Source organism: Macaca mulatta, chromosome 11 (assembly GCF_049350105.2).
Source record: "Macaca mulatta isolate MMU2019108-1 chromosome 11, T2T-MMU8v2.0, whole genome shotgun sequence".
Classification (NCBI taxonomy): Eukaryota; Metazoa; Chordata; class Mammalia; order Primates; family Cercopithecidae; genus Macaca; species Macaca mulatta.
In genome coordinates, this window is record NC_133416.1 from 131,999,500 (window position 1) to 132,027,137 (window position 27,638).

General features: G+C 53.6%; 1 protein-coding gene across 1 annotated transcript in view; it reads right to left on the reverse strand.

The window, feature by feature from the left end:
• LOC144332672 (uncharacterized) overlaps window positions 1-20,006 on the reverse strand; it is a 67,262-nt gene extending 47,256 nt beyond the window's left edge. Inside the window, exons 1-4 of the mRNA XM_077953109.1 lie at window positions 19,952-20,006; window positions 18,805-19,032; window positions 14,820-14,924; window positions 8,970-9,530 (exon numbers count right to left, since the gene is read on the reverse strand). Of these exons, the coding sequence (XP_077809235.1) occupies window positions 8,970-9,530; window positions 14,820-14,924; window positions 18,805-19,032; window positions 19,952-20,006 (949 nt within the window). The remainder of the gene's footprint in view (window positions 1-8,969; window positions 9,531-14,819; window positions 14,925-18,804; window positions 19,033-19,951) is intronic.
• Between the last annotated feature and the right edge of the window lie 7,632 nt (window positions 20,007-27,638).

Below are 27,638 nucleotides of genomic sequence, written 5' to 3' on the forward strand. Positions count from 1 at the left end.
AAAGAAAAATCAACTGCCCCACCCACCCCGCCTCAGACCTGGCCCGATGTTTCCCCAGCCCCACCATAGAATTGTGGGGAGCGGGCCAGGGAAGGCCACAGGTGGGCAGACAGGGGGCGTACAGACCTCCCTGGCAGTAAGAAAGATTCTGATTTTTGTTCAAGAAATGGAGGGAAGCCCTGCAGGCTGATGAGGTCAAGTCACTCTAGCTGCTGTGGCTCCACTGGGCTGCCTGCAGAGAGGGGACTGTGGGTACAAGATGGCGGCCAGAGAGCAGGCAGGAGGCGACTGCAGTCCCAGGTGGGCCGTCGAGAGGGGGCTAGGACCACGTCCCTCACTCCAAGAGGATGCCCAGAACAGGGGCCTGAGGGCTGCAGGGGTCAATGGTCCACTTTTGCATAGGTGGGATCCAAGGTCCCTTTGGGACATCCCTGAGCAATGGCAAGGAGACTGCTGGGTCCACCTCCCTGACCCTGGGGTCAGTGCCGTGGGCCCATGAGTGACAGACAGGAAGGGGGGGGCACGACACGGTCTTCAGGGACAACCGCACCCCAACGGACCCCTGAATGCCTTTCACTTCACAGCCTGTGAGGCCATGTGTCGCTCATCACCCCATTTCACCGCTATGCAAACTGAGGAACTCTGCATGGAGCCTTTGTTATTGTCCAAGGCCAGGTCACTCAGACCTGTGGGTCCCTCCAGGTCCACTCATCAGCCCTAAAATGCAAACACAGGCCACGGAAAATCAAGTGAACCCTGGGAGACAAGAGACGGAGAGGGCCTCCGGACCCCAGAAGAGACTGACCCCCAGGAGCTGCCCAGCCCGCATGCACACACGCACAGACATGTGCAGGCTAGTGGTGACTTGTCACCTAGGTCTGGTCCACAATTCCACCTCCAACAGCCCACCCTTTGACTTACCTTCCCCCCCCACTTCCTTTCCAGATGCAAAGAAAGGTCAGCAGGAGAAAGCAGGGGGCCTGAAGCATCAGCCACAAATCCAGGTTGGAACCAGATGGCCCAGAGGTCCCTTGACTTCAGACGCACTTGCAATATTGCCTCCTGAGGTCTCTGGGTACCACAGTGCTGAGCTCCCCACCTCCAGGGCATTCCCTCAGGTCAAGCAGTTCTCAAGGCCCCCATGGGCTCTCAAATGGGAAGTCTTTCACCATCCAAGTCACTCACTGTCATCTTCCCAACTCGGACCCCAAAACCGTGCTCAGTTCTCACCCAGGGTCTGACCTTAGTTAAGACACTCCACAGCACCAGCCTTTGGTTTCCTCCTATGGAATGTTGGTGCAGGGGATGGTGCATGAAAGCATCTTGCAAAGTGTTTTCTTTTGCTTTGCTCCTGCCTGACCCATTCTGCCCCTCAAGAACTGAGGCACTTTCAGGAATGTGTAAGGTAAGATAAAAATCAGAAAGCATGGTCAGGGAAAAGGGAAAAAAATCAGAGATAAACAAATCCAAAATCAGGATGAAGTAGATAAAGCCAAAACATAAACCAGTGATTGCAGAAGGCAGGCGGCAAATTTGGCTCTGAGCTTCCTAGTAGCCAAAGCAAAGAAGGAAACAAGATGGATTATGGCTTTGGAAAATTGTGAAAACGATGCCGTGCCACAGAGTAGGTGCTACAGCAACTATATACCACTCTAAAGAAGGCATTACAGTCTCAGTCATCATTTAAGAGGTCAAAAAATTGTGCCAAAAATCAGGCCAACTGCTTGCTGCCTTAACCATCCCCCTTTTCCTATTGCATTCTACAAGAGCAAATTATAACCATGAGCATCAGCGTAACTCAGCAAGAACAGTAGCCCAGGCTAGAAGGAGGGGTTTTAGGGCCTACTTGGAATGACCTTCAAACTCACACCCCTCTCTGGGCCATAGTTTCCTCAACAGGGAAACCATGCAAGGCTACACTGAGGTTCAAAACAGTGAGGTAGTATATTAGGGATCGGCAAACATCTTCTGTAAAGGGCCAGAGAGTAAATATTTTAGGCTCTGTAGGCCTTCCAGCCTCTGTCACAACTACTCAACTTTGCAAACGTTGTACCCAAAAGCAGCCACAGACAACATGTAAATGAGTGAGCGTGGCTGCGTTCCAACAAAACTTTATTTATGGACACCAAAATTTGCATTTCATATGATTTCACATGTCATAAAATATTATTCTTCTTTCGACTTTTTTCAACCATTAAAAAATGGAGAAACCATTCTCAGCTTGTGCACCATTTAGAAACAGGCGGCAGGCTGGCCGGATCTGGCCCAAGGGCCATAGTTTGCCAACTCTTGCTTTCTACGTTCCACAGTCGGCTCCGAGACATAGTATCACATAGGATGTGACTATGACGGCAAAAATCAGACCTGAATATATGGCGTGATACCACTTGCGTGTTTGTTTTTAAAGGGAACGCACACATACAGTCCATTTAAGGCCGACATATGCCGAGAGCATCTCGGAGGAAACTCAGGCGCTGGAAGCTGTGACTGCCTTGGGGAACAGAAACCGGGAGGCCAGGAACCCAGGGAGACTTCTACGCAACGTGTTAATTTTCTTTTTTACAAGTCAATGCATTTTCTTTCATTTAAAAAATAAGCTTTTATAAAGCCCAAAGCAACTGGCAGAGTTTTGAATGCATTAGTTTTTGTTTTTCTACATTCTTCCCAAGAAGTATAAAAAGCAACATTATCCCCAAAAATGTTAATCAAAGAAGTCCATGATGTATTAACTTGTATCACAAAAAAATAAGTATGAGCCTACTTAGAGAAAGCAGGTGGGTGTCTTCTGTAGGTACCTGCTCGTGCAGACAAGATACCAACAAGGGTGGCCGGGGGATCGTCGCTGCTAACCTAGGATTCCTCTGGGTCCGGCTGGGTCAGCCCCCACGAATCTGCACAAAGCTTTTTCCACATGAGCTCAGCACCGGGAGGTAAGAATTGCCCACACTTCACAGTGACCTGGAGCTGTCTCCTGCGCTCGAGGAGTGACAGCTAAGGAAGGATGTGGGAAGACAGCTCCATATAGTAGGAGTCACTATGGCCACACTGCCCAATAGGGTCAGTGGCCACCAGCCACAAGTGGCTACTCAAATTTATTAAAAACTAAAATTTCATCCCCCGGTTGTGGCACTGGCCTCACTTCAAGCTGTGACTGCCTTGGGGGAACAGAAACCAGGAGGGCTGGAATGGAAGGAGACTCCCCCAACACCTCTGGGCAGTTTTAATGCCCAATGCCCCACATGGTTCTTGGTTATGGTACTGGCATACCTAGAACGTTCTCACCACGGCAAAGTTCTATTGGACTGCCCTACCCCAGAGGCTAGTGGGAGAGGAAGAGGGGGAAGACAGTGAGATGTGGGAAGAGGAAGGGGACCAACCCAGAGGGCACTCCGGGCTAGGTTTGGGAAAAAGCACTGCTGAAAGGGGAAGACCCTCCAGGATGGCACCATGCAGAGAAAACACACATGAAAAGGGAAAAAAATCAGGCCGGTCTCAGTGGCTCATGCCTGGAATCCCAGTGCTTTGGGAGGCTGAGGCGGGAGGATCACTTGAGCCCAGGAGTTCAAGACCAGCCCGGGCAACATAGAGAGACCCCACCTTTATAACAAATTTTAAAATTAGCCAGGCATGTTGGTGCACACCTGTCATCTCAGCTACTTGGGAGGCTGAGGCGGGAGGTTCATTTGAGCCCAGGAGTTCATGGCTGCAATGAGCTGTGATGGTACCACTGCACTCCAACCTGGGTGACACAGCAAGACCCTACCTCAAAAAAAGTTGGGGTGCAGGTGGGGCATTGGGGAAGGAATCAGATACCAAGAGCCCAGGCCCTGCTCTGAAACACAGAATATGACTTCACCCACCCCTGTGCCTTCGGGTTAAGTAGCCATTAGCCATAGCCACAGGTGGCTATTTAAATGTAAGTAAATTAAAATTAAATAAAATGGCCAGTTCAGCTGCTCAGTGGCAGGGACCCACTTTTCAAGTGCTCCCGAGTGACAGACACCTAGTGGCTAAAGCACGGGACAGTGCAGCCGCATCATCTCCCATCACCGCAGGAGTTCCCAGACAGCCCGTCTCAGGCTACCCTCTAAGGCTGGCATTATTTTCTTTCCCTCCCTTTTAAGAATCAGGAAACCAAGGCCACGAGGTCAGAGGCTTCACTCAAGTTCTTAATAAATGGAAGCACGATTCGAACCCTGCTCCTTTCTTCAGTAACCAGGAGCAGAGGGGAAGCTCAGCCCTCCCCCAGGCCGCCTTCCCAGTCCTCCCCACGGCCTTCGCCCACTCTCCAGGCTGCCCATGACCTCGAAGCACTCCAAGTGCCTTACAGACACTAAGTGATTAAAGACTAATGGACCTCAACCTTCAAGGGCAGAGGGAGGGAGCTGAGCACATTTGTGAAACACCAACGACCAACGGGAGAGGAGGCCACCGTCTCCAAAGGGCAACAAGCTGAAGCCTGGGGCTCTGGAAAAGAGACGAGTCCATTAGAGGATCCTTCCCAGCAGCTTTTAACAGGGAGGAATGGGTGATATCGGAGCAGCCTGTAGGTGAGGACCTGGGTTCACACAGCAAATTCTATAGCAAGTCTTTGCTCTCCAAAGGATGAGCCAAAATGGACACAGCAGCTCCTGCGACACACAGGAGCTCATTTTATCTCACAACCATAAAGTCAGAAGCAGCAGCAACATCCCCATTTGAGAGAGGAGCAAACTAAGGCTCACAATAGGTAAGTAACTCATTCACAGTTGGAAGCTGCAGAGCTGAGCAGCAAACTCAATATTCATGCCCTTTGCCCCTGAAGGCTCCCCGCTATGGCACAGCTGGCCAGCAATGTGCCCATTTTGCAGATGAGGGCCCCTAAACACTGAGAGCAAGGGGCACTCACCTGGACCCACTGCTTGTAAATGGCCAAGCTGGAACTTGCAATGCTAAATCGGCGGCTCCCTGGGATGGCAGATAAAACACTCCCAGATTGTCCTCTAGTATCTGTTTAGGACAATTCTTTCTAGATTTATAAACCAAAAGCTCCTTCCTCAATCAAGGCTAGCCGGAGCCAAGTGGGTAGGGCAGTGTGGAAGTGCCCAGGTTCAAAAGCCTCACTCTGCTCTAAAATAGACATGATAATAACAATGATGCTAAGTTCATTCATCATAAGCACAGGCCCCTCCACTGTGCAACCTCGGGCGAGCCTGGACCTGTGCCCTCATCTGTAAAATGGGAATGAAGCCGCCATCCGCTCTAGGGCCTCGCTGAGCAGAAGCCCTCCGGCTACACAGTACCCCAGGGTGATGCCCGGGCCTACGGGCACTCCAGGCCACAGAGCTCTGCTGCTGCAGCTTTCTGGAGCACCATGCTAAATAATTCAAAACCATGTTTTCATTTCAAAATAAACACAGCAGTGTCGCCAAGGCGAATGCCAAATTTGCATGAATGTTTAGGATAAAATGAGACCTCAAAGAAATGCCAGGCCCTATCCTTCTCCCCAAAGCCTGGGGAGAACGAGTTCTCAGTCTCCTGCCCACCCCGGGACAAAGATCCGTAGGTGCTGCTCCAAGAAGAAACATCATTTCTTTCCTCATATCCTCTATGGCAGCTCTGCAAAGCAGGCCTGCAGTAAATTCCTGCTGCACTAACATGACTGTGAATAATCCCGGGTCTTAATTCGTAGTTCCACATCCACGCTGTGTGACCTCGGGCAAGGCACTTAACCTCTCTGTGCCTCAAGTTCACCATCTATAAAATAAGATAATAAAAGCACCAACTCATAGAGGGGTTATGAAGAGTAAACAAGTGGATTTGTGTAGAGCACAGTTCCTGGCACACAGTAGGTGTTGGTGCTTATTACTAGTGTATGATTCATAGCCTTTTCCAGCATGGAGGCTGAGAGTTTCCCAGATGGGTTGTAAAGTCAGTTCCCTGGCTCCAAGCTCCCTCAAAAGATGCCCAGCCGGCCTTTCCCAAGCATCACTTCCCTGGGGACCCCACGCACCCACCTAGGGACAGAGACCTTCTGTCACCCTTGGCCTGGGCCTAAAAAACCTGGCTCTCCCCAGGCAGCAACCCAAGCTTGGGACCCTCCTTGCCCCTCCCCTGGGCACCCCGGGCAGGAGTTACCAGCTCCCACTGGCAGTTCCCCAGTCTCAGAAGTGTCACCTGGGGAGGCTGCTGTTTAGTGTTTGAGATCTGAAGAGGAAACACAGAAGGGAAAACACACACACACAAATAAAAGCTCTCAACCCCCCACCACGGTCAGAGGCAGCATTTGTGGGGCTTTTCAGTTCAGACAGCGTCGGGAGGAAAGGCTGAGAGCCTGTCTCCTCTGCCTTAAAATCTCCCTTCCTACAGACAGGACCCCAGGAGAACCCTCTGGCTGGGTTCTGCGTAGGTACCACCCCCGCCTCCCATCTCAGAGTGAAGCACCAACTTCTCCACCTACACTCTCAGACGGGGGTTGGGAACACAGAACTATGAATGCGCCCCCTCTCAGCCAGGGGGAAACTGGGCCAGGCAGCCTCCACACCTAGCATGAATGGCAGACGCTGGGGGCCAGGACTCCTGGGGCTGCCTTCCAACTCCCTCGGTGGGTGTCTGCGCTGCCAGCGCCCCCTGCCCCCCACCCGCAGGCCCGGAGAACAATCAAGCCCTTCCCAGCCCAGGGCTTCCATGCAGTAAATTCGTGTTTGCAGAGCTCTGGGAAATCTTTAGGAGGTGGCATGAGTATTATTAATTGGGGAAAAAGAACAGATTATGCCAAATAAATCCTTCCCACGTAACCGAACCCTATCCGAGAGGGGGAGGGGGAGCGCGCAGCCCCAGGAGGGGTCTCCATCCCTCACCAGGGCCTGACAGCCACATTACCATTTACATGGATTTATCAATAGTATTGATCCCTAGCAGCGTAAATAGCTCAGTGGGAAGAGGCCAGGGCTGGGGCCCGCTGTGCTCCCGCCCCCATGTCTGGGCACCGGCACCACAGATTCCCCCGGCACCCGCTGGCGGTGGCAGCAGCGAATTTCCAAGCAGGGCCATGGCAGGCGGCTCAGGGAAGCCAGACAGGGCCTGGGATGCCCTCGCAGCCGCGCTGCCGACTCGCCAGTTACCGCTGGCTCCACCCCCCACCCTCCCCCCACCCCCAGCTCTACTGGGCCTGTCTCAGTCTTTGCATCTGTTCAATGGGTGGGGGCACTTGCCCTTCTCCATCCTCTCCGGACAAGCAGAGGGGGGTGGGAAAAGGCCCCCTCCCTCCCCCAGATCTCCCCAGTGTCCAACCCCAGGCAAAGGTAAGGTGGCCCCTTTTCACAGGGCTTCCAGAGCACGTTGGATTAAAGGCCAAATCGTATAACCCAGGAATAATAATACCGACACAGCAGTCATAGTAACACATACAAGTACCAAGGGATTCTTATGGCCGGATGGTCAGCTCTCACAACCACCCTGTGAACTCAGCACCATTTTCACCCTCATTTTGCAGATGGGAAACCTGACAGGCACAGAGAGGTTAAGTATCTGTCCAGGGACACACTGCCAGGAAAGTGGCAAAAGTCAGATTCAAATCCAAGGAGCTGAGGTGCAGAGTGGGCCATCCCACCTCACTGCTGCTTCACATGGCTCGGCCCCTCCCCAGCACTCCCAAAAGAGGCCACCCACGAGGTACACAGAGGGCCGCTGATATCAAAGCTGCCGCAGGGACCCAGACCTGGCTGAAAAGGGGCAAAGTCAAGGCCACCGGTAACACATCTCAACGCGCCCAGAACTCCCCCACCCAGCCCACAGGGTCCTCCCTTTCTCCCCTCCTCCCCTCTTCCCTTCCTCCAAATCTGCAAAAAGGAAAAAAATAATAATAATCATAATAAAACCAGTTCTCACCAACGGGGGAGAGGAGGAGGGGGAGGAAGGGAGGAGGCTGAGCCGACAGAACAGATCCGCCCCCGCTGCCTGCACCAGACCCTCGGAGAGCCGGAGCGCGCGACAGGCGGCGGGAGGACACTCGCTTCCAAAAAAATAAACCTACAATGTAAAAATAACGCCGGGCGCCCCACGCTAATTGGGCCCGGGCGACAGCAGCTCCCAGGTAGAGCGTGTCTCTCCCTCCCGCCCGCCGTGCCCTCCCACCCTCGGCTTGCTCCTCCCGCAAGTGTCTGGGGCGGGGAGGGCGCACCCCACGGGTGCCCTCACTCCCCGCAGGCCTATGAGGAAGCTGCCCTCAACACAAGGGCCTGGGGCTTCCCAGTCCTGCCCAAGTGGGATCAGCTCTGAATTCCAACTTCGCAAAGTAGTGGCATCCCAAGTATCCGCACAGCCTGGGGGAGGGACCAGGAGGCGGCCCAATGAGGCGTCACCAGCCACGGGAGGCAGGCCCAGACACCAGGAACACCGGCCCGCGGGGGAGGGGGACCGGGGCACCTCTCCCGAGGGACCCCGCCCAGCGCCCCGTGGCCCCACGCCCAGGAGGGACAAGGCTGGCTCTCCCCCTCGGCTAGTGGGAGACCCCCATGCGCCCCTCCACAACAGCCAGGCCAGGGAGCTAGGGGGGCCATCTCCAAGGGCTTTCAAACCCGCGCTGCCCAATGGAAAATAAGGCACAGTGTCGCCCCCCCAGGTCCGGGGCTGCACCGGGGACAAGGGACGCTTGGCGGCCAAGTACCCAGAGCCGCCGCACACAGTCGGGGGCCGCTCTCTGCATTTCCAGCGCGCCCCCCGCCCACCCCAACGCCACTTCCCTCCTTCCCGCCCCCTCGCTGGGGAGCTGGAGTTCCCCTAAGTTCCCCGGCGCCCCCGAGCACGCGGGCCGCAGTGTCGGCGGGGCGCCTCGCTCCCCAGCAGGCCACCCCCCGAGAGCGCCAACTCGGGAGCGCAGGGGCCCCGCCAACTCAGCCGCGTGCGCCGCCCGATCCTCCCCGGATCCCCCGGAAGCGCGTCCCGCGCCTCCCCCCCGCCCTCCGCGGGGACCCTCGGCCCCAACTCACCTCGCCGAGGTGGCAGCGGTGGCGCCCGGGCTTGGGGCGCGCTCGGGCCGCCGGGGCGCTCAGGCAAGTGGCGGTGCCGATCGGGCTGGGGGCGCGCAGCAGGCCCGGCCTCGGGTCGGGACGCGATCCTCCCGCCGCCGCCTCTTAGGGCGCCGGCCCTGGGTCCCCGGCCCGCAAGTTGGCGCGCATCGCGGAGCGCAGGGCGCGGGCGCAGGGCGCAGGGCTCGGGCGGGGCGCGGGCGGACGCGGGGCTCCGGTGCGGCCCGGCCTGCCCGCGGCTCCGCGCTCCCCGGCGGCCGCGGCGGCGGTGGCGGCGGCGGCGGCGGCGGCGGCGGGAGGGGGAGGAGGGGGCGGGGCGGGAGCCCGGGAGGCGGTGGCTCGGCCTCCCTGCTCCCGGCTCCCCGCCCGCAGCGACGCGCCCCGGCCCGGCCCCCTCTGGCTCCTTAAAGGGCCCGCGCCGCCCCTCCAGGCCCTGCGCGTCCCCACTCGCGCGCCCACGCCGCCACACACACAGACACGCACGCACACACTTGGGCGCGACGCCGAGTTTCTTTTTGGCAGCTCCCCGAGGAGGAAGGAGGGGGGGAAGCGCCTCCCAGCCTGCCCCTCCCTCTTCTCCTGCGGGCCCGCGGGCCCTCCTCCTCCTCCCCAGCGCCAGTACCTCCGGAATCGCGTTTCACCTATTAAATTATAACTCTAGAGTGGCCGCTGGATGGGGAGGGGGCGCGCAGGGAGGGCCCCACACAGGGCCTTTTAGGAGCAAGCACGGTGGGGCACTTGGGGATGGGAGCAGACAGTAGTGCACAGAGCCCTCTCCAGGCAGGAACACGCTGGGCCGACCCAGCCGGGGTGAACACACTGCAGACTCACCACCCACCACGGACCTGAGATGTCAGATCTCAGACAGAAAAATACTGGGACACCCACGCGAGTTCACAGCACCCCGGAGGGCACAGACGCTAGAATGCCAGTTTCCTGAGGGCAGAGATCTATTTTGTTCACTGCCCTATCGCAGTAGGGACCCACGAATGTGTTGTTGAGTGAACTCCCACTTGGGGACATTCAGGGACACAAATGCAGAGACAATGCAACGAGCCTGTGTCCCCCACCCCCCCACACACACACACACACAAACAGACACACACTTCCCAGAGCGTGCCCCTGGGAGCCACACATGCCCGGCCTGCACAAGCATGCAGTCACAGCCGGCACACATGTGCTCGCTCCCCCACGCACAGGCAGACACTCTGCTCTAGCAGGAGCCTGGCCCCGCTGGCCGCCCTGACAACCCAGTGTCCTCATTTACCCCCTCCTCCCACCCCCTCCAGGTTTGCCCTCTCCAACCAGGGGAGATCTCTTTGAACAGCAGAGGGCACTGGGAGCCCCGGGGCCTGGAGCCTCCCTCCCTTCCTTCTCTTCTGCTTTCTCCTAAGATGCTGGAGAGTTTGAATTTTTTTTTTTTTTCAGTTCAACTTTCCTTTTTTGGAGTGACGTCTCAGCAGATTCAGTTCTGCCATCTGGCAACATCTGAGAACCCCCAGGGAGAGCGGGGAATGGCTGCGGTGAGGAGGCAGCCGCGCGGTTTCCAGAGGCCGGCGCGCCTCCCGCCTCCGCCAGGATGCTGGGGTTGCCGGGCTCCCCTGCAGCCAGATCCCTCTCTGCCCCCTCGGGCTTTTAGTTATGGAATTTTGGGGGGCTGGAAGGGGCCTCTGGGGCTGACAATGTCTGGAAAAAGGGAAGTGGGTGTGGAGGGGAGCAGTTTGCAGACTGAAACAGGAGGGGTCACAGGTCAGTGTCCACCCCCTCCTTGTTTTGGCCCCACCAGCTCCAGTTCTGCCCAGCCAGTTCGTCCAAATCCACAGGCAAAAAGCTGGAGCCACAGAAGGAAGGCCTGACCCCCCCCCCACTTCCCCCACCAAGGGTCTGGAAGAGGGAAGCGAGGCAGGGGAGCTACTCTGCCAGCCCCAGGCCGCCTGGCAGCCCTCCTGTCACCTGAAAACCCTCTGTGAATTTGCATTTCCATGAGATTCAACTCTATTTGAAGCTGGAGGTGGGGCATTTGGGGTGTCTTCAGGGGGTCTCCCAGCTTCTGCCTCTCAAGGGCTCTCTGAAGGCATAGAAGCGGGGCAAGTAGGGGGTCTGTCAGCTTTGTAATGTCCCAAGCGTCACCTGAAAACCCCACACAGGAAGCCTGATCAACTCAAGCGCCAATGTGCTCTGGCCCGACCATGTCACAGATGGCAAGACTGAGGCCAGGAGAAGGGGCGGCATTTGTCCGGAAAGGGATTGGCCCTTTCCTGTCTGCTCCTGTTTCCTGGCTGTGGGTTGGGTTATTAATCTCACCCTCCCAGACGGCGGGGAGCAACACTAGCACTGAGCAAGCACTTACCGTGAGGGAAGCGAGGGTCCTGGTCACAAGTAGGGAAACGGGCCTGGAGAGATGAAGAACCTGACTTGCCAGCCTCCAGCAGCAGCCCGTGATTCCAAATGAGTGCTGGGAATCTGCACTTTGGGGAGGTCTCAGCGGAGCCCGCCCCCTCCCCCAATCACAGACTGGCACCCTAGTTTGCTACTCTGCTACTGGGCTCTGAGTGACAGTCCATGAGCGACGAATGGGAACAGTAGCTTTAAAAAACGGCCAAAGAACACTGAACACAAACAACCTCCCCGGGGGCCCCCTGGACTGTGAGTTAGTAACAGTAACAGCTAAGAGCTTCCCAAACATCTCAATTGCCTTTGTGAGTAAAAGACTTTCAAGGTACCTATTTTACAGGAGGGGAGACGGAGGCTGAGTTAGGAAGTCACCATGGACACTGAGAAGTATGTTGTATGTGTGGCAGGCCAGGCTGCAGCTGGCTGGAGCATGCTGTATACATCCAGGGGGCTCCTGTCCAGTTGGCGCCAAATTCCGCCCCTTGGGCTTTGTCTCTACATTCTCCCATCCAATCATTCAACCATTCCTTCCTAAAGACTCCCTGCAATCATTCAACCATTCCTTTCTAAGTACTTGGCAAAATAGTCCAGCTCATCCCCGCCTCAACACCTTTGCACTTGCTGTGCCATCTGCCTGAGACTGTCATCTTCTGTCTTCAGGTCCCAGCTCCTTAGAGAGTCCCTTGCAGCGGGGCACAGTGGCTCATGCCTGTAATCTCAGCACTTTGGGGGACCGAGGCGGGTGGATCACCTGAGGTCCTTGGCATATTTTAGGATCAAGCCATTGGTTCCTCTGGGTAGATGGGACTCCCAGGAGCTTGAGGTGGCAGTGAGCTGTGATTACACCGTTGCACTCCAGCCTGGATGACAGAGCAAGACCCTGTCTCTAAAATATGTTTCATTTGGGCCAGGCGCAGTGGCTCACGGCTGTAATCCCAGCACTTTGGGAGGCTGAGGTGGGCGAATCACCTGATGTCAGGAGTTTGAGACCAGCCTGGCCAACATGGTGCAACTCCATCTCTACTAAAAGTACAAAAATTACCGGGTGTGGTGATGCATGCCTGTAATCCCAGCTACTCGGGAGGCTGAGACAGGAGAATTGCTTGAACCCAGGAGGCGGAGGTTGCAGTGAGCTGAGATCATGCCACTGCACTCCAGGCTGGGCAACAGAGTGAGACTCCATCAAAAAAAAAAAAAGTTGTATTCGTTAGCCTGATACCCAAGTGATGCCCATTCAGGCTAATCAAGTTCACATGGTCAATCATGGTATCAGATCAAATTCCAGCCACTCCTGGAAAAAATTTCCCACCTTCAAGGCAGGCCTAGAGGAACAAGGCATCTATAGGGTCAGGACTGAAGCTGGGGGACACGGTGCCCTGAGCAGCTTTGACGCTGGCTACCCCAAGAGCCCTGAACTGACTGCTGGATCGTACCCAAGGGGCCTATGTCACACTATCTATCAGTAACAACCCAGAAGACACCCAAATGAGTATTCCTGGGGCCAAGCCTCACATGCACACCTAGAACTGTGTCCTTGTAGACAAATCTTATCTATATTTTTCTTACATTTGACGTGCTTTGAAGCAGAAGTTGCAAACTGGACCGATCACCTGAGGTCAGGAGTTCAAGCCCAGCCTGGCAAACATGGCGAAAACTTGTCTCTACTAAAAATACAAAAATTACCCAGGCATGGTGGTGCATACCTGTAATCCCAGCTACTCAGGAGGGTGAGGCAGGAGAATGGCTTGAACCTGGGAGGTGGTGCTTGCGGTAAGCCGATATCATGCTACTGCCCTCCAGCCTGGGCGACAGAGCGAGACTCCATCCCCCCAAAAAAATAGAAAGAAAGAGAGAGAAAAAGAAAAGCCCACAGGACCTGGCAGAACAGCCAGCCCAGAACTGGAGGAGAGGGTGAGATACGCCCGGGCAGGGCCCTTGGCACACCCCGCACCTGTCCCAAGGCATTTTTATCTTATTTTTTAGAGACAGGGTCTCACTCTGTCACCCAGGCTGGAGTACAATGGCATGATCACAGGTCACGGCAACCTCGAGCTCCTGGACTCAAGTGATCCTCCTGCCTTGGCCTCCCAAAGTGTTGGGATTAGGCTCAGCCACCCTTCTTTAAAACACAACAGCCACCAAACCAAATACTAAATGCCTCCTGCAGGGAAGCGGGTGGACAATCAGCTGGAGCAGGCCTGTTTGTGACCCCTGCAAAGCGTTAGTTCTCCAAGCCAGTTTTCCACTCAGCTGTGGGTAGTTCCCACCCAACATGGAAGGATCGGTAGGGGTGGGAAGTTAGAACCTTCCTCAATTGTAAAGGGACCCTCTTCCAAAGATGTAGCAGGAAGGTGCACTGAAGGCCCTGACTTCACCACAGTGCAATACATCAATGGAGCAAAATTGCACACTGTTGACCCTGCCACCCCAAGAGCACTGGGCTGCCCATCACAGAGGACAAGCAAGGGGCCTGTGTCACACCGTCAGCAACAACCCAAAGGACACCCAAATGAAGAGCGTGCCTGGGGACAAGCTATGCAGGAGGAGAAGCCTGGTTTCAATGATGGCATCACGGTTTTTTGGTTTTTTGCTTTTTGTTCTTTGTTTTTGAGATGGAGTCTGTCTCTGTCACCCAGGATGGAGTGCAGCGGCAAAATCTCAGCTCACTGCAACCTCTGCCTCCCGGGTTCAAGCGACTCCTCTGCCTCAGCCTCCCCAGTAGCTGGGACTATGTGCATGCACCACCACACCCGGCTAATTTTTGTATTTTTAGTAGAGATGGGGTTTCACCGTGTTGGCCAGGCTGGTCTCAAACTCCTGACCTCAGGTGATCCACCCACCTCGGCCTCCCAAAGTGCTGAGATTACAGGCATGAGCCACAGTGTCTGGCCCACAGTTTTATTCAATATGTAGTAATTAAGCACTTACTGTATGCTGGGCATGGTGGGATCAAGCAGTGAAGGAGACCACCCTTTGTAGCCACAGGGAGATGACGCTCAAAAAGGAAGTTATCATTAATCTCTTGTGCTAAGCAAGGACCCTCCCTGGACATAAAGAACAGGCCCTGAAGCCAGCCCTTTAAAGGCTAAGAAAAACCCCCTGGCATTCAAAGCAAAGTGAAAGTTCAGAACATGGGGGATTGGCAGGGGACAGGATCTCTTGGCCCTTGTCCTTTCTGCACAGGAGTCCAGGGGCCCTTCTGATCTCACAGTCCTGCAGAAACCTCACTGAGGATGTCACTCAGAGTCTCCCCAGCCAGCCCCCACTCATGCTTGCTGCGAGAAACTGCAATGTCACCCCCAGCTTCCCCTGCTCCTTTATTGAAGACACTGTTTACATTTCAGAAAGAATGGAGCTGGGAACAAACTCAGGCCCCCCTCTGATAGGCCCGATGATCTCTGAAGATCAGCAGCTCACTTTCTCCCAGGGGCTCCCCCTCGTTTCTGGGGTGTTGTCCCACCAGGGCATCTGCTTGAGTCTTTGCTCTCAGGCACCGTGGGTAGGAGCACAGGAGGGCCCCATCTGGGGGGCAATCCAGCGAGGATGATATGGTCCCTGCAGTCTTGCTCTCCTGAATGGCCGCCGTGGGGCTGGCTAGGTGGATCCTGCCATTTCTCCAATGGGACAACCCGCAGCTGTGAACAAGCTTGAGAACAAGCTGTACAGTTCTGTTCCCGTGGAGGCAGACCTGCCAGATACATTGTTTAGCGCAAAAGCACGTGCAGTGCTCGGTGTGCAGTATGGTACCTTTTGTGCAGAAAAGTGGGGAGGAGTAAGTATGCTTAGGCTGCCCAGCTACGCATGATACTTTTTTGCGTGTATTAATGGGGTACTAGTGCAATGTTGCTACATTGTTATATTGCACTGTGGTGAAGGCAAGGTGTTAGGATGCACCCATCACGGAGCGGTGTGCCTTGTGTCCACCAAGCAACCTCTCACCATCTAACCCCCTCCCATGTCCCCATGCCTCTCAGTCTCCAATTCCATCATTCCACTCTCTGCTTCCATGTGTACACATTGTTTAGCTCCCACTTGTAAGTGAAAACGTGCAGTATTTGTCTTTTTTTTTTTTTTTTTTAAGACAATCTCACTTTGTCACTCAGGCTGGAGTGCAGTAGTGTGATCTCAGCTCACTGCAACCTCTGCCTCCTGGGTTCAAGCAATTCTGCTGCCTCAGCCCCCGGAGTAGCTGGGACATCACCATGCCCAGGTAAGTTTTGTATTTTTAGTAGAGATGCGTTTCACCATGTTGGCCAGGCTGGTCTCAAACTCCTGGCCTCAACCAATCTGCCCGCCTTGGCCTCCCAAAGTGCCTGGGATTCCAGGCATGGCCCACTGCGCCCAGCCAGTATTTGTCTTTCTGTGTCTGAGTCATTTCACTTAAGATAATGGACTCCAGTTCTATCCACATTGCTGCAAAAGACAGGATTTCATTCTTTCTTACAACTAAATAGTGTTCCATGGTATACAGGTACCACACTTGCTTTATCCAGTCCTTCACTGATGGACACTTAGATTGATTCCGTATCTTATATGCATGAAGACTTCTGCAAGGAGATTAATTCAGGAGTGCCCACTGTGTGTGAGGCACCACACTATGTGTGTGAGATACAGCAGTGAACGAGATAGGCAGTCTCTGCCTCCATGGAGCTGACGTTCTAAAGAGAAGGATGCATAATTAAAACTTAATGAAGTCCAGGCGCGGTGGCTCACGCCTGTAATCCCAGCACTTTGGGAGGCCGAGGCTGGCGGATCACGAGGTCAGGAGATCGAGACCATCCTGGCTAACATGGTGAAACCCCGTCTCTACTAAAAGATACAAAAAACTAGCCGAGCGAGTTGGCGGGCGCCTGTAGTCCCAGCTACTCGGGAGGCTGAGGCAGGAGAATGGCGTAAACCTGGGAGGCGGAGCTTGCAGTGAGCTGAGATCCGGCCACTGCACTCCAGCCTGGGCGACAGAGCGAGACTCCGTCTCAAAAAAAAAGAAAAAAAAAATCTCAATGAATATATCATTCCCTGGGCTAGATAAGTGCTCTGCGAGAAATAAATCAGGAAAGGAAGGCCGGGCACTGTGGCTCACGCCTGGAATCCCAGCACTTTGGGAGGCCGAGGTGGGTGGATCACCTGAGGTCAGGAGTTTGAGACCAGCCTGGCCAACATGGTGAAACCACCTGTCTACCAAAAATACAAAAATTAGCTGGACGTGGTAGTAGGCACCTGTAATTCCAGCTGCTTGGGAGGCTGAGGCAGAAGAATCGCTTCACCCGAGAGGCAGAGGTTGCAGTGAGCTGAGATCGCGCCTCTGTACTCCAGCCTGGGTGACAGAGTGAGACTCTGTCTCAAAAAGATAATGAGTAAATCAGGAAAGGAAGATAGTGTGTACGGGTGTGGGAGGCCAGGGGAGGAATAGTGAAGTATCTGGGAGAAGGTAGAACAGGCAGAGGGAACCACTGGTGCAAAGGCCCTGGGGTGGGAACCTGCCTGGTGTATTCCAGGAACAGCAAAGAGGCCAATATGAGAACAGTGGATGGAGTGGGCAGTTCGGGGAGGGACATGTGGCAGGAGCCAGGAGGAGGTTGGGGAGGACACAGGACAAATTGACAGCAGAAGATGCCTCTGGGTGGGGGCTGGAGGAGGATGTGACAAGGGCGGGTGCAGGGGACGCCCTGGGAAATGGGGGTTGAGGCAGAGGGTCACTTGCTCTGACCATGTCCTGTGTGAAATGTTTACAGATGGAAAATGTTTCTTGCTTTGTTTTTCAGCTTGGACATCTGGTTTTGGACATCCCTGCATGCACTTCTGGAGTCTTTCGAGATTCAAAGAGGTCTCCTTTCCAGCATCTTTGCACCACATTTGCTCCTTCTCAGCCTCCCTGGGAATGTTAGGAACTAGCCCCTGGGTGGCCTCGCCTCCTGCCTGGGCCTGGAAAGCCAACCCCCCCCCGCCCCCGCCATCCCTTCTTCCCAGGGCCCAGACGCGCACGGATGCACACACAGATGGTGAAGAGTCTGCACTGCAGCAGTGACCGTCGCTGCATCCGACTCTGAAGCAGCCCTGGCCCAGACTGCCCGGCTCAGACCCGGGCCGAGGGGAGATCAGAACCCAGAGGCCCGTCCACAGCGGGTGAGACCTGAGGTCTTAGAACTGAGCTTGTGTGTGCCTCCTGGCTTCCCCCTGGCTTCTGCCTGACTGAGCCAGTCATACTGGAACTCTCATTTTAAAAATGAATGCTGCTGGTCCCCCTGGCTCAGAAGGGTCCTCCAGTCCTCTCTGGTGCCTGCCAGAATTCCAGAATTATTGTAAGCTGAGCATTGCATGTGAAAAGTTTACAGGACTCTAAAATCCCAGGGGGAGGGTCCCTCTAGCAAATTAAAGTGGAAAGGATCCACAGATTCGAATCCGACAGATCTGGGTTCACCTCCAAACTCAGCTATCTCGTTGAGTCACTCAACAAACATGTATTCTGTTGGTCCTGGGTCCCACAGTGAATGAGACTCAACAAGGAGGCAGCTCTCTGGAGGGCAGAGTGAGAGACACCTGGCTGGGCCTGCTCCATGTGTCTCCCACTCCTCCTGGTCTGTCTTCCTGAACAGCACAAGCCAACAACCATGGCTCTGTATGGATTCTGGGTCCAGCAACCCATTTATCACACTCAAATTCAGGACCAAGTCCACGGGGTGGAGATAGGGTCTGCAGCAGTCCCTGGGCCGGGTGGACTGCAGCAGGGGGGCAGACACTGTGGGGACAGAGTCTCATTTGGAGGGTGGCTTCCCACATGGGGTGGGGCAGCAGCTCCCTGGCGGCCCAGGCCTGTGACATCACTGAGCATCCTGCCAGGAGGCTCCACCTCAACGGCTCAGGCCCTAGCACCCTGCAGGAAGCCCTCCAAACACCCAGGGCAGATCCTCTTCCCTGCAAGACTGAGGCAGTCACACAAGCAAAGGAAGGAAGCATCGTCAAGGCTGGCGATGGGGGCCCAAAAGGATAGGGGCCAGGAGCGCCGGAGGGCACGGGGAGGACAGGTTTGAGATTAGGTGATGCAGGAGGGTCTCCCTGAGGAGGTGATATTTAAGATGGAGGCGGCCGGGGATGAGGGAACAGCATTCTAGGTGGGAGAAACAGCAGATGCAAAGGCCACACCATGGGAAGTGACTCGATGTGTCTGAAGAATGGATAGAACGCTGGTGTGGCTGGAGTGTGAGAAGGGGCAAGTCACTCGATCTCTTTGAGCCTCAGTTTTCCTCATCTGTAAAATGGGGCTGGACTCCCTGCCTGGCCGAATGCACAAGAAATCAAATTAATGTGTAATGGTGTGCTGTTGTTTCAGGTGTTGTTGAGAGGAGAGGAAAGCAGAGGGTGGCTGGGGAAGGCCTCTCAGGGGAGGTGACAATGGGGCACAGACCTGAATGAAAGAGAGTGACAGCCACGAGGATGTCCACAGAAAGGACGTTTGGGGCAGGGGGCATGGCAAGTGCAAAGGCCCTCAGGTAGGATGCATGAGCTCGGCAAACACGTGTGTCCTTGCAAGCCACAACACGGAGCCCACCCTTCCCCTGAAAGCACTGGGAGACCCTGACGGGTTTCAGCAGGACCGTGGTCAGGTCTGGGGCATGTTTCAGAATGGGGATCCCTGAGAGGCAGGAAGGCCGGGTGGAAGGTTGTGGCAATGAGAAATGATGAGTGCCAAGGCAAGGGCAGTGCAGTGGGGGAAGGAAATGGGCGCTGTGGAGGGTAGGCAGGCAAGGTGCAGGGAATCCAGTGCCCCAAGCCCCAGGAGGAGGGGCCAGCAGGGGCTGGGCCGAGACAAGCCTGGGCAGGGAAAAGGGAAGGGAGCCCGTTTGTGCCTGCAAATCAATTTGCTCCAGCAGCACTGTGGAAGAAAAATGCCACGTGTGTCCCCATGGGGTGGAAAGGCATACTTCAACCTTGGGGTGCATCCTGCTCTCAAGGCCTCTGGGGGCCAAGTCAAGCCGATGAAGTGTGCACAATGCGGGTGGATCAGGTCTGGCAGGCTCCAACGCAACCTCTCCAAAGCGGCCCTTCCCACCTTCCCCATACCTCAGTTTCCTTTCTGTTATATGGGTGTCCTATGAGCCCCTTCCTCACGGGGTGGCCGTTAGAATTAAATGGGATCCTGGGTGTAAAGCCCTAGCACGGTGCCAGGTCATATAGATGTCAGCCACAAGGGGAGGTGTGGGCATGGGCCGGGAGAAACCCGGGATGACTTCATGGCAAAGGCAGGACTGGTACTGAGACTGGCTAACCACTGCTAAGGCTGCCTGGGCTATTACAACCTGCCAAGCTCATGCTCGAACTTCTGGAATCTGCAAGAACCTTTGGAGGGAGACACGGTTATCAGCCGCATGGTATTACTCTCCTATCATAGCTATAACGAATTAAGCCAGACATGGTGGCTGAAAACGGTACAGATTCATTACCTTACAGTTCTGGAGGTCGGCAGTCTGAAGTGGGTCCTGGAGAGAGAGAATCAAGGTGCCAGCAGGGCTGTGTTCCTCTTGGAGGCTCTGAGGGAGAATCTATTTCCTCACCTTTTCCAGCTGCCAGAGACTGGTGGCCTCGCCTCACTCCAATCTCTTCTTCCATCGCTGCATCTCCTCCCCAACTCTGACCTCCTGCCTCCCTCTCACAAGGAAGCTTGTGATCACACTGGGCCCACCCAGATAATCCAGGATCATCTCCCATCTCAAAATCCTTTACTTAATCACGTCTGCAAAGCCCCCTTGCCATGTAAGGTAGCAGATTCACAGATTCTAGGGATAGGATGGGGACATCTCTGGGGCTATTACTCCACCCAGCAGATCCATCTCATGCATAAGAAAATAAAGGTGAGAAGCCAGAGGGAAAGCTTGAGATCACCTGACTCAAGAGGGGAGCGCTGGCTTTGAACCCAGTCTGTACAACTTCAAAGCCTGCAGTCACCATCATTTCAGGATTCCCGCTTTTCCGTGCGTATTGTCTGAACTTGCGTTTGGGGGCGTCAGCCACTGCCTCATCAGTTCATCTTAATTAAGCACCTATTGTGTACCAGGCAGTGTTCCAGGCACCAGGGATACAGTGGCCACCAAGCCAGGAGAACTTCCCTGTCTGCACTACGCTCACAGTCACTCAATCATATCCATTATGAGGCAAGTCACAGAAACCTCAGCTCAAATCAGCTTAAGCAATGAGGTTATTTATTATTTCACATAGCAAGACATTAGGAGGAAGGGTGGTTCTGGGTTTGGTTAGATTGAGTGCCATTGTCAGGATCTCCTTGTTCTTTCCATCTTTCTGGTTTCCTCCCCTCAGATTAGTTCTCATCCCAAAATTCTTCATGACCACAAGATAGCTGCCACTGCTCCAGCTAATATATCCAGGCACAACATTCAGTGCATGAAGAACAAGAGCCCTTTCCCTAAAGCCCACTGCAGCCCTTTACTCATATCTCATTGGCCAGAATTGGGTCCCATGCCCACAGCTTTACTAGTCTCTGGCAAAGGAAACAGAATCACATTAATTGCCTGGGACCAATCTGGATATTCCCCTAGAGCTAAAGATGTATCCCCCTTTTCTGAGTCTCCTGGAGAAATCAGGGTTCCCACAGCAAGACAGAAGGGAATAATTGCTTTGGCAGTAAATGGCCTGGGTTCAAATCCTAGCTCTGCCATATTGCCTGTGAGTAGCTCTCTGGGCTTCAGTTTCCTTATCTGTAAAATGCGTATAGTAGCAGGACCTGGTTCATGGGGTTGTGGTGAGAATAAAATGAGTCAACATGTGCAAAGTCCAGTGTGTGCAAAGCCCAGCTGTCAACAAGGCCCAGCTGTCATTATTTTTCCTGGGGTCCTTCTCCGAGGGCAGGGCCCACAGCATGAATTCTCCTTCCATTGCCTGGACTGTAGAAGACTTTTTGTCAGTGTCCCTCCACACCAAAAGGAAAATATGCTCACAACGACCGCATTCCAAGATCCCCATCCTAAAGGCTAGTTGGGGGAGGACTTGGGTGAGCCCTCTGCTCAGTGCCAATGGGGAGTTCCCATAGGTGGCCCAGGAAGGATATGCCCAGAACAACAATAGTTTGGAAGTGCTCACTAGGACTTGGGTGCTGGGCTAAGTGCTTGGCACAAGGGACCTCTCTCAGCCCTGTCCTGTCAGCCGCCATCAACAGTGAGGAAACAGAGACTCAGAAAAATAGAGCAGCGTGGCCTGCGTTACCCAGAGCAGGAGTGGAGGAAGCAAGTAGTATCTGAACCCAGGTCTGGTGGGCCCCAAGGTTCAGCTCATGGATGGGTTCATGCACCCCACATGAGGATTTAAACATCAGGCTATAGTAGGTGAACATATATGGCCTCTCCCACATACCGAAGGCCAAGAAGCACATGAAAAGATGTCCAGCTGCTTTAGTTATTAGAGAAATGCAAATCAAAACCCCAGTGAGATAGCACTTCACCCAACTAGGATGACTTTAATTCTATTTATTTATTTATTTATTTATTTATTTATTTATTTATTTATTATTTTTTTGAGACAGAGTCTTGATCCGTCACCAGGTTGGAGTGCAGTGGTGCGATCTCGGCTCACTGCAGCCTCTGCCTCCCAGGTTGAAGAGATTCTTCTGCCTCAGCCTCCCGAGTAGTTGGGTCTGCAGGTGCCCGCCACTACACCTGGCTAAATTTTGTTGTATTTTTAGTAGAGATGGGGTTTCACCACGTTGGCCAGGATGGTCTCAATCTCTTAACCTTGTGCTCTGCCTGCCTCAGCCTCCCAAAGTGCTGGGGTTACAGGTGTGAGCGACCGTGCCCAGCTTAATTCTTTTTAAAAGGGAAAATAACAAGTGTTGAAGATGTGGAGGAACTGGAACGTTTGTGCATTTCTGGCGGTACTGTAAAACTCAGCCACTGTGGGAACAAGTGTGGCTGCTCCTCGAAAATTGAAACATAGAATCACCTTATCCAGGAACTCCACTCTTCCTGGGTATGTACCCAAGAGAACTGATAACAGGGCCTCAAACAGTTACTCATACCTCAACGATCATGGCAGCATTATTCACCATGGCAGAAGGGAAATGTCCATCGAGAAATGAATGGATACACAAATTGGGGTCCATCCACACAATGGGATATGATTCAGCCACAAAAAGAAATGAAATGCTGACCCATGCTACGACACACATGAGCCTCAAAAATATGACGAGTGAAAGAAGCCAGACACAAAGGCCACACCCCGCATGATTCCATGTACATGAAATATGCAGAATAGGTGAACCCATAAAGACAGAAAGGAGATTCACGGCTACCAGCGGCTGGGGATGAGGGAGTGACTGTTAATTGGCACAAGGGCATTTTAGGAAAGTGAAAATGTTCTGGAACTAGATAGCGGTGGTGTTTGCATGGCATCGTGAAGGTACCTAATGTCAGTGAACAGAATACTTTAAAATGGTAAAGTGGTTGATTTTATATTATGTATATTTACCACAATTTATAAAGGAAGGAAGGAAGGAAGGAAGGAAGGAAGGAAGGAAGGAAGGAAGGAGGAGGAGGTAGGAGGGAGGAAAAGAGGGAGGAAGGAAGCAGGGAAGGGAAGGGAAAGTAGACGGAGGTAGGAGGGAGCAAGGGAGGAAAGAAGCAGGCTCCTCTTGCAGGAATCAGGATCTTGCCATGCTGGGCTTTCGCTGATCACAGCAACCCCCGCCCAGCATTTCTGGCCCCAGTAAGCTTCTGGCATTTCCAAAGGTGGCAGGAGACTGGGCAGCTAGCATAGCAGGAGGGAACATCGCACTCTGCCCTCCCCACTCCAAGCCCCCTGGCCTGGCCCTGCCCACAGGATAAAGAGGGAAGCTCCAGGCTGCTGCTGCTGGTGTTGCTGCTGCTGTGGCTGCCATCCCTCCTCCCTAAGCCTGGGCCCCAGGCCCTGGGCACACCTCCCTTCCTCGCTCTGCCAGGGCCCATGACCCCCTTCCGTCCTTTCAGGATTTTGCAGGAAGTGGAAGAGGCATGTAGAAGGTGCCAGAGGACAGACAGGAAGCCAAGTGAGTCTCCCTCAAGGACAGGGGAGAGAGACTGCCCCGAAGGCTCAGTGGGGAGGGGTGACCGAGGCCTGAGGTGGATCCTGCCCTGGGGAGCTGCTGCGGGGGCCTGGGGTTCCTGCTGCGCCCCGGCTTGGATGAATATGCAGCTGGAGGCGTGAACTCAGGTTTCCCTCCCGTCTCCCTGGGCTCCCTTAGCCTCTCTGCCTGCTTCTTGGGCATCTTCCCACCCTGGAAAGGTGGCACCCCAGGGCTCAGGTGTTCTTCCTGACTCCTGTCTGTGCACAGGCGCCCGTCTGTGTCCACGTCTGCATCCATCCTGGAGCTTAAGTCTCATCATCATGGGGATGGATGATTTTAGAACCCCAGTTGCAGCCCGGGCTCCTCTCGGGAACTCCGGACTCCAGATCCAACCACGGACAGGCCCACTCGCCTTGTCTGGTCAACAGGTGATGTGAACTCACCATGACCCAAATCACCCCTGACCCCTCACAGCCTTCCCTGTCTCAGGGGAGGGCAGCTCCGTCCTTTCTGACAATCAGGCCCAGGACCTGGAGTCGGGAGGGGCCGGTCTGGGAAGCGGGCTTCAGGTCACTCCAGGGACGACATGGGCCAGTAGCAGGCCCTGAGAGGAGCTAGAGAAGGCCAGGCCATTGGCGCATCACGGGACGCAGGGACAGGGCAGGAGAGTCCTCGCCAGGCTCCAGGCCCCTCCATGAGGCCTCTGTAAGCCATCTTCTCACTTTCTTGGATGCACACGAGTTTTTAATCTTGATGCAGTCCAATTTCCCTATTTCTTCTGTATGGTGGATATTGTTGATTCCGTTTCAGAAATGAGGGAACTCAGGGTCAGAAAGGCAAAGGGACTTTTTCCAGGATCACAAAGCTCAAAAGTGATCCACTTGGGATTAGAACCCTCATTTGTCTGTAAAACCCGAGACACCAGGAGCATCAGTGAAGGTGCTTTGGGCTGTAGGTGACAGAAATACCCAGCCCACATGGCTTTAACGATGAGACCTACGCCTCCCCATCAGGAATACCAGGGGCAGGGGGCTCCAGGCTGGCGGACCAGCAGCTCAGTGACATCATCAAGGACCCAGGTTCTTTCCTTCTCTTTGATCTGCCATCTTCAGTGCTGTCCCCACCTGCAGGCCAGGGGGCAAAAGGGAGGAGCATTTCCCGGAGTCACCTCCAGATAGTGAATCCGTGAAATAACAGAGACCCTCCCGGACCATGGCTGTCCCCAGGAGAAAGGCTTATTCAGATGTCCTGCCCAGAAGACTTTCCCCACATCTTACTGGCCTGAATCGAGTCACATGCCCACTCCTGAACCAATCCCAGCACAGGGAGAATGGCTCACTCTCAGACCAATCAGGGCCCTCTCTGGAGTCGGTTGGGGCCCAGGGAGGCTCCCAGCAGGGTGAGAGAGGCCGAAACCCAACAAAATCAGGATCTGTCCTGATTATCTCCTCCTCCAGTCTTTCCAGAAGTGCGACATCCACACTGCTGGTAGCACCTGAGGTGATTGTCAGTGACGAACTTTTTCATAGGTTTTGGATGAATCCTTTTAATAGTCATTAGTTTTTATCATAGTTATTCGGTTGGTGCAAAAGTAATGGCAGTTTTTGCAATTACCTTTTTTTTTTTGAAACCGAGTCTCACTCTGTTACCCAGGCTGGAGTGCAATGGCGAGATCTTGGCTCACTGCAACCTCCATCTCCTGGGTTCAAGAGATTCTCCCGCCTCAGCCTACTGCCTTAGCCTCCCGAGTAACTGTGCCACCATGCCCGGGTAACTTTTGTATTTTTGTAGAGACGAGGTTTCACTATGTTAGCCAGGCTGGTCTTGAACCCCTGTCTTGAGGTAATCTGCCCACCTCAGCCTCCTAAAATGCTGGGATTACAGGCGTGAGCCACCGTGCCCGGCCGTAATTACTTTTAATGGCAAAAAACCGCAATTACTTTTGCACCAACCTTAATATTATAATCTTTTATTTGTGGCAAGTGGTACTAATTTTCCTTTTTCTCATTTTTCTTTCTTTCTTTTCTGACAGGATTTCATTCCGTCACCCAGGCTGGAGTGCTGTGGCGCCACCATAGCTCACTGCAACCTTGATCTGCTGGGTCCAAGTCATCCTCCTGCCTCAGCCTCCTAAGTAGCTGTGACTACAGATGCAAGCCTGCATGCCCAGCTGATTAATTTTTTTTATTTTTTATTTTTTGGTAGAGATAGTGTTGCCTAGGCTATTCTCGAACTCCTGGGCTCAAGTGATCCTCCTGCCTCAGCCTCCCCAAGCATTAAGATTATAGGCATGAGCCACTGTGCCTAGCCTAATTTTTCTTTAATGATAGCTATATAATTTCCTTTTAAAAATAAGTTTAGGGCAAACAAAGATAAATCCTCACTCACTCACTTGGGAGTGTGAAATGGTCGAACCACTTTGGAAAACTGTGTCTACTATGTCTGAACATATGCCACTCGATGACTGGCCAGTTTCAATCCTGTAATGCTAGCACTTTGGAAGGCCAAGGTGGGCACATTGCTTGAGCCCAAGAGTTCGAAAACAGTCTAGACAACATGGCAGGGTTTTGTAGAACCCCGTTCCTACAAAAAACACAAAACATTAGCTGGGCACCTGTAGTCCTAGCTACTCAGGAGGCTGAGGTGAGAGGATCAGTTGAGCCAGGAGGTTGAGGCTGCAGTGAGCCATGATCGTGCCACTGCACTCAGCCTGGATGACAGAGCAAGACTTTGTCTAAAAACAAACAAACAAACAAACAACAATAACAACAAAAACCATTGGTAAGGGAGTGGGCACAGGGCTACTCAGAACACTCCAGAATGCAGACTCCCCAGATGCTCATCAACATAGATGGATAGGCTGGATTTGGTGGCTCACGCCTGTAATCCCAGCGCTTTGGGAGGCCAAGGTGGGCATATCGCTTGAAGTCAGGAGTTGGAGACCAGCCTGGCCAATATAGAGAATCCCCATCTCTATTAAAAATACAAAAATTAGCCGGGCGTGGTGGTGCACACATGTAATCCCAGCTACTCAGGGGGAGGCTGAGGCAGGAGAATCGCTTGAACCCTGGAGGTGGAGGTTGCAGTGAGCTGAGATAGTACCACTGCACTCCAGCCTGGGTGACGGAGGGAAACTCCATCTAAAAAATAAATAAATAAATAAATAAATAAATAAATAAATATTTTAAAAAATAGATGGATAAATAAACTGTGTTCTTTATGCCATGGAATCCTATTCAGCAATGAAAAAGAACAAACAACCTCTGCCATAACAACATGGATGAAAGCAGCCACAAGAGTCCAAACTGTAAGAACCTATGGATCTAAATCCCAAAGCAGGCAAAACTGATCTGCAGTTAGAAGTCTTGCTAGTGTTAGCCAGGCACAGTGGCTCACACCTGTAATCCCAGCACTTTGGGAGGCCGAAGCCGGCAGATCACCTGACGTCAGGAGTTTGAGACCAGCCTGGCCAACATGGCGAAACCCCGTCTCTACTAAAAGTATAAAAATTAGCCAGGTATGGTAGTGGACACCTGTAGTCCCAGTTACTCAGGAAGCTGAGGCAGGGAGACTCGCTTGAACCCGGGAGGTGGTGGAGGTTGCAGTGAATGGGGATCGTGTCACTGCATTTCAGCCTGGGTGACAGAGCAAGACCCAGTCTCAAAAAAAAAAAAAAAAAAAAAAAAAAGTCAGGCTAGTACTGGCCCTTTGGGGTTAGTGACTGAAAAGCAGTCTAGGTTAGGGGATCTTAAGGGGACATCTGGGAATGTTGTGTTTCTTGAATTGAGTCCTGGTCACACAGGTGTGATCATTTCATGAAAATCCTTTAAGCCATACACTTCAGACCTGTACACTTTTCTGTATGCATACCATACTTTAAGAAAAACTGTTTTAAAGTGAAGTGATTTTAAGAAAAATGCCAGCCAAGCAACAGACCCGGCAGTGCACGGGTGTGTGGACGTGCGAAGGGGCTTCAGGAGTGACTGGAATCGGGACGCTGCCTATCCCATCATTATTGTCATGCCTATTTTTGGTGGTTGGAATCGCATGAGCAGCAGACACCTGTTGTTGATTTTGCAGACTCAGAAGAGGCTTGGAGAGCGGGTGCGGCAAAGAGAGCACTGTTTGCTTAGAGATGATTTCATAGAGTGCTGGATGGAAAGAAATCTGTCCTCAGTTGCTGGGGTGGCCTC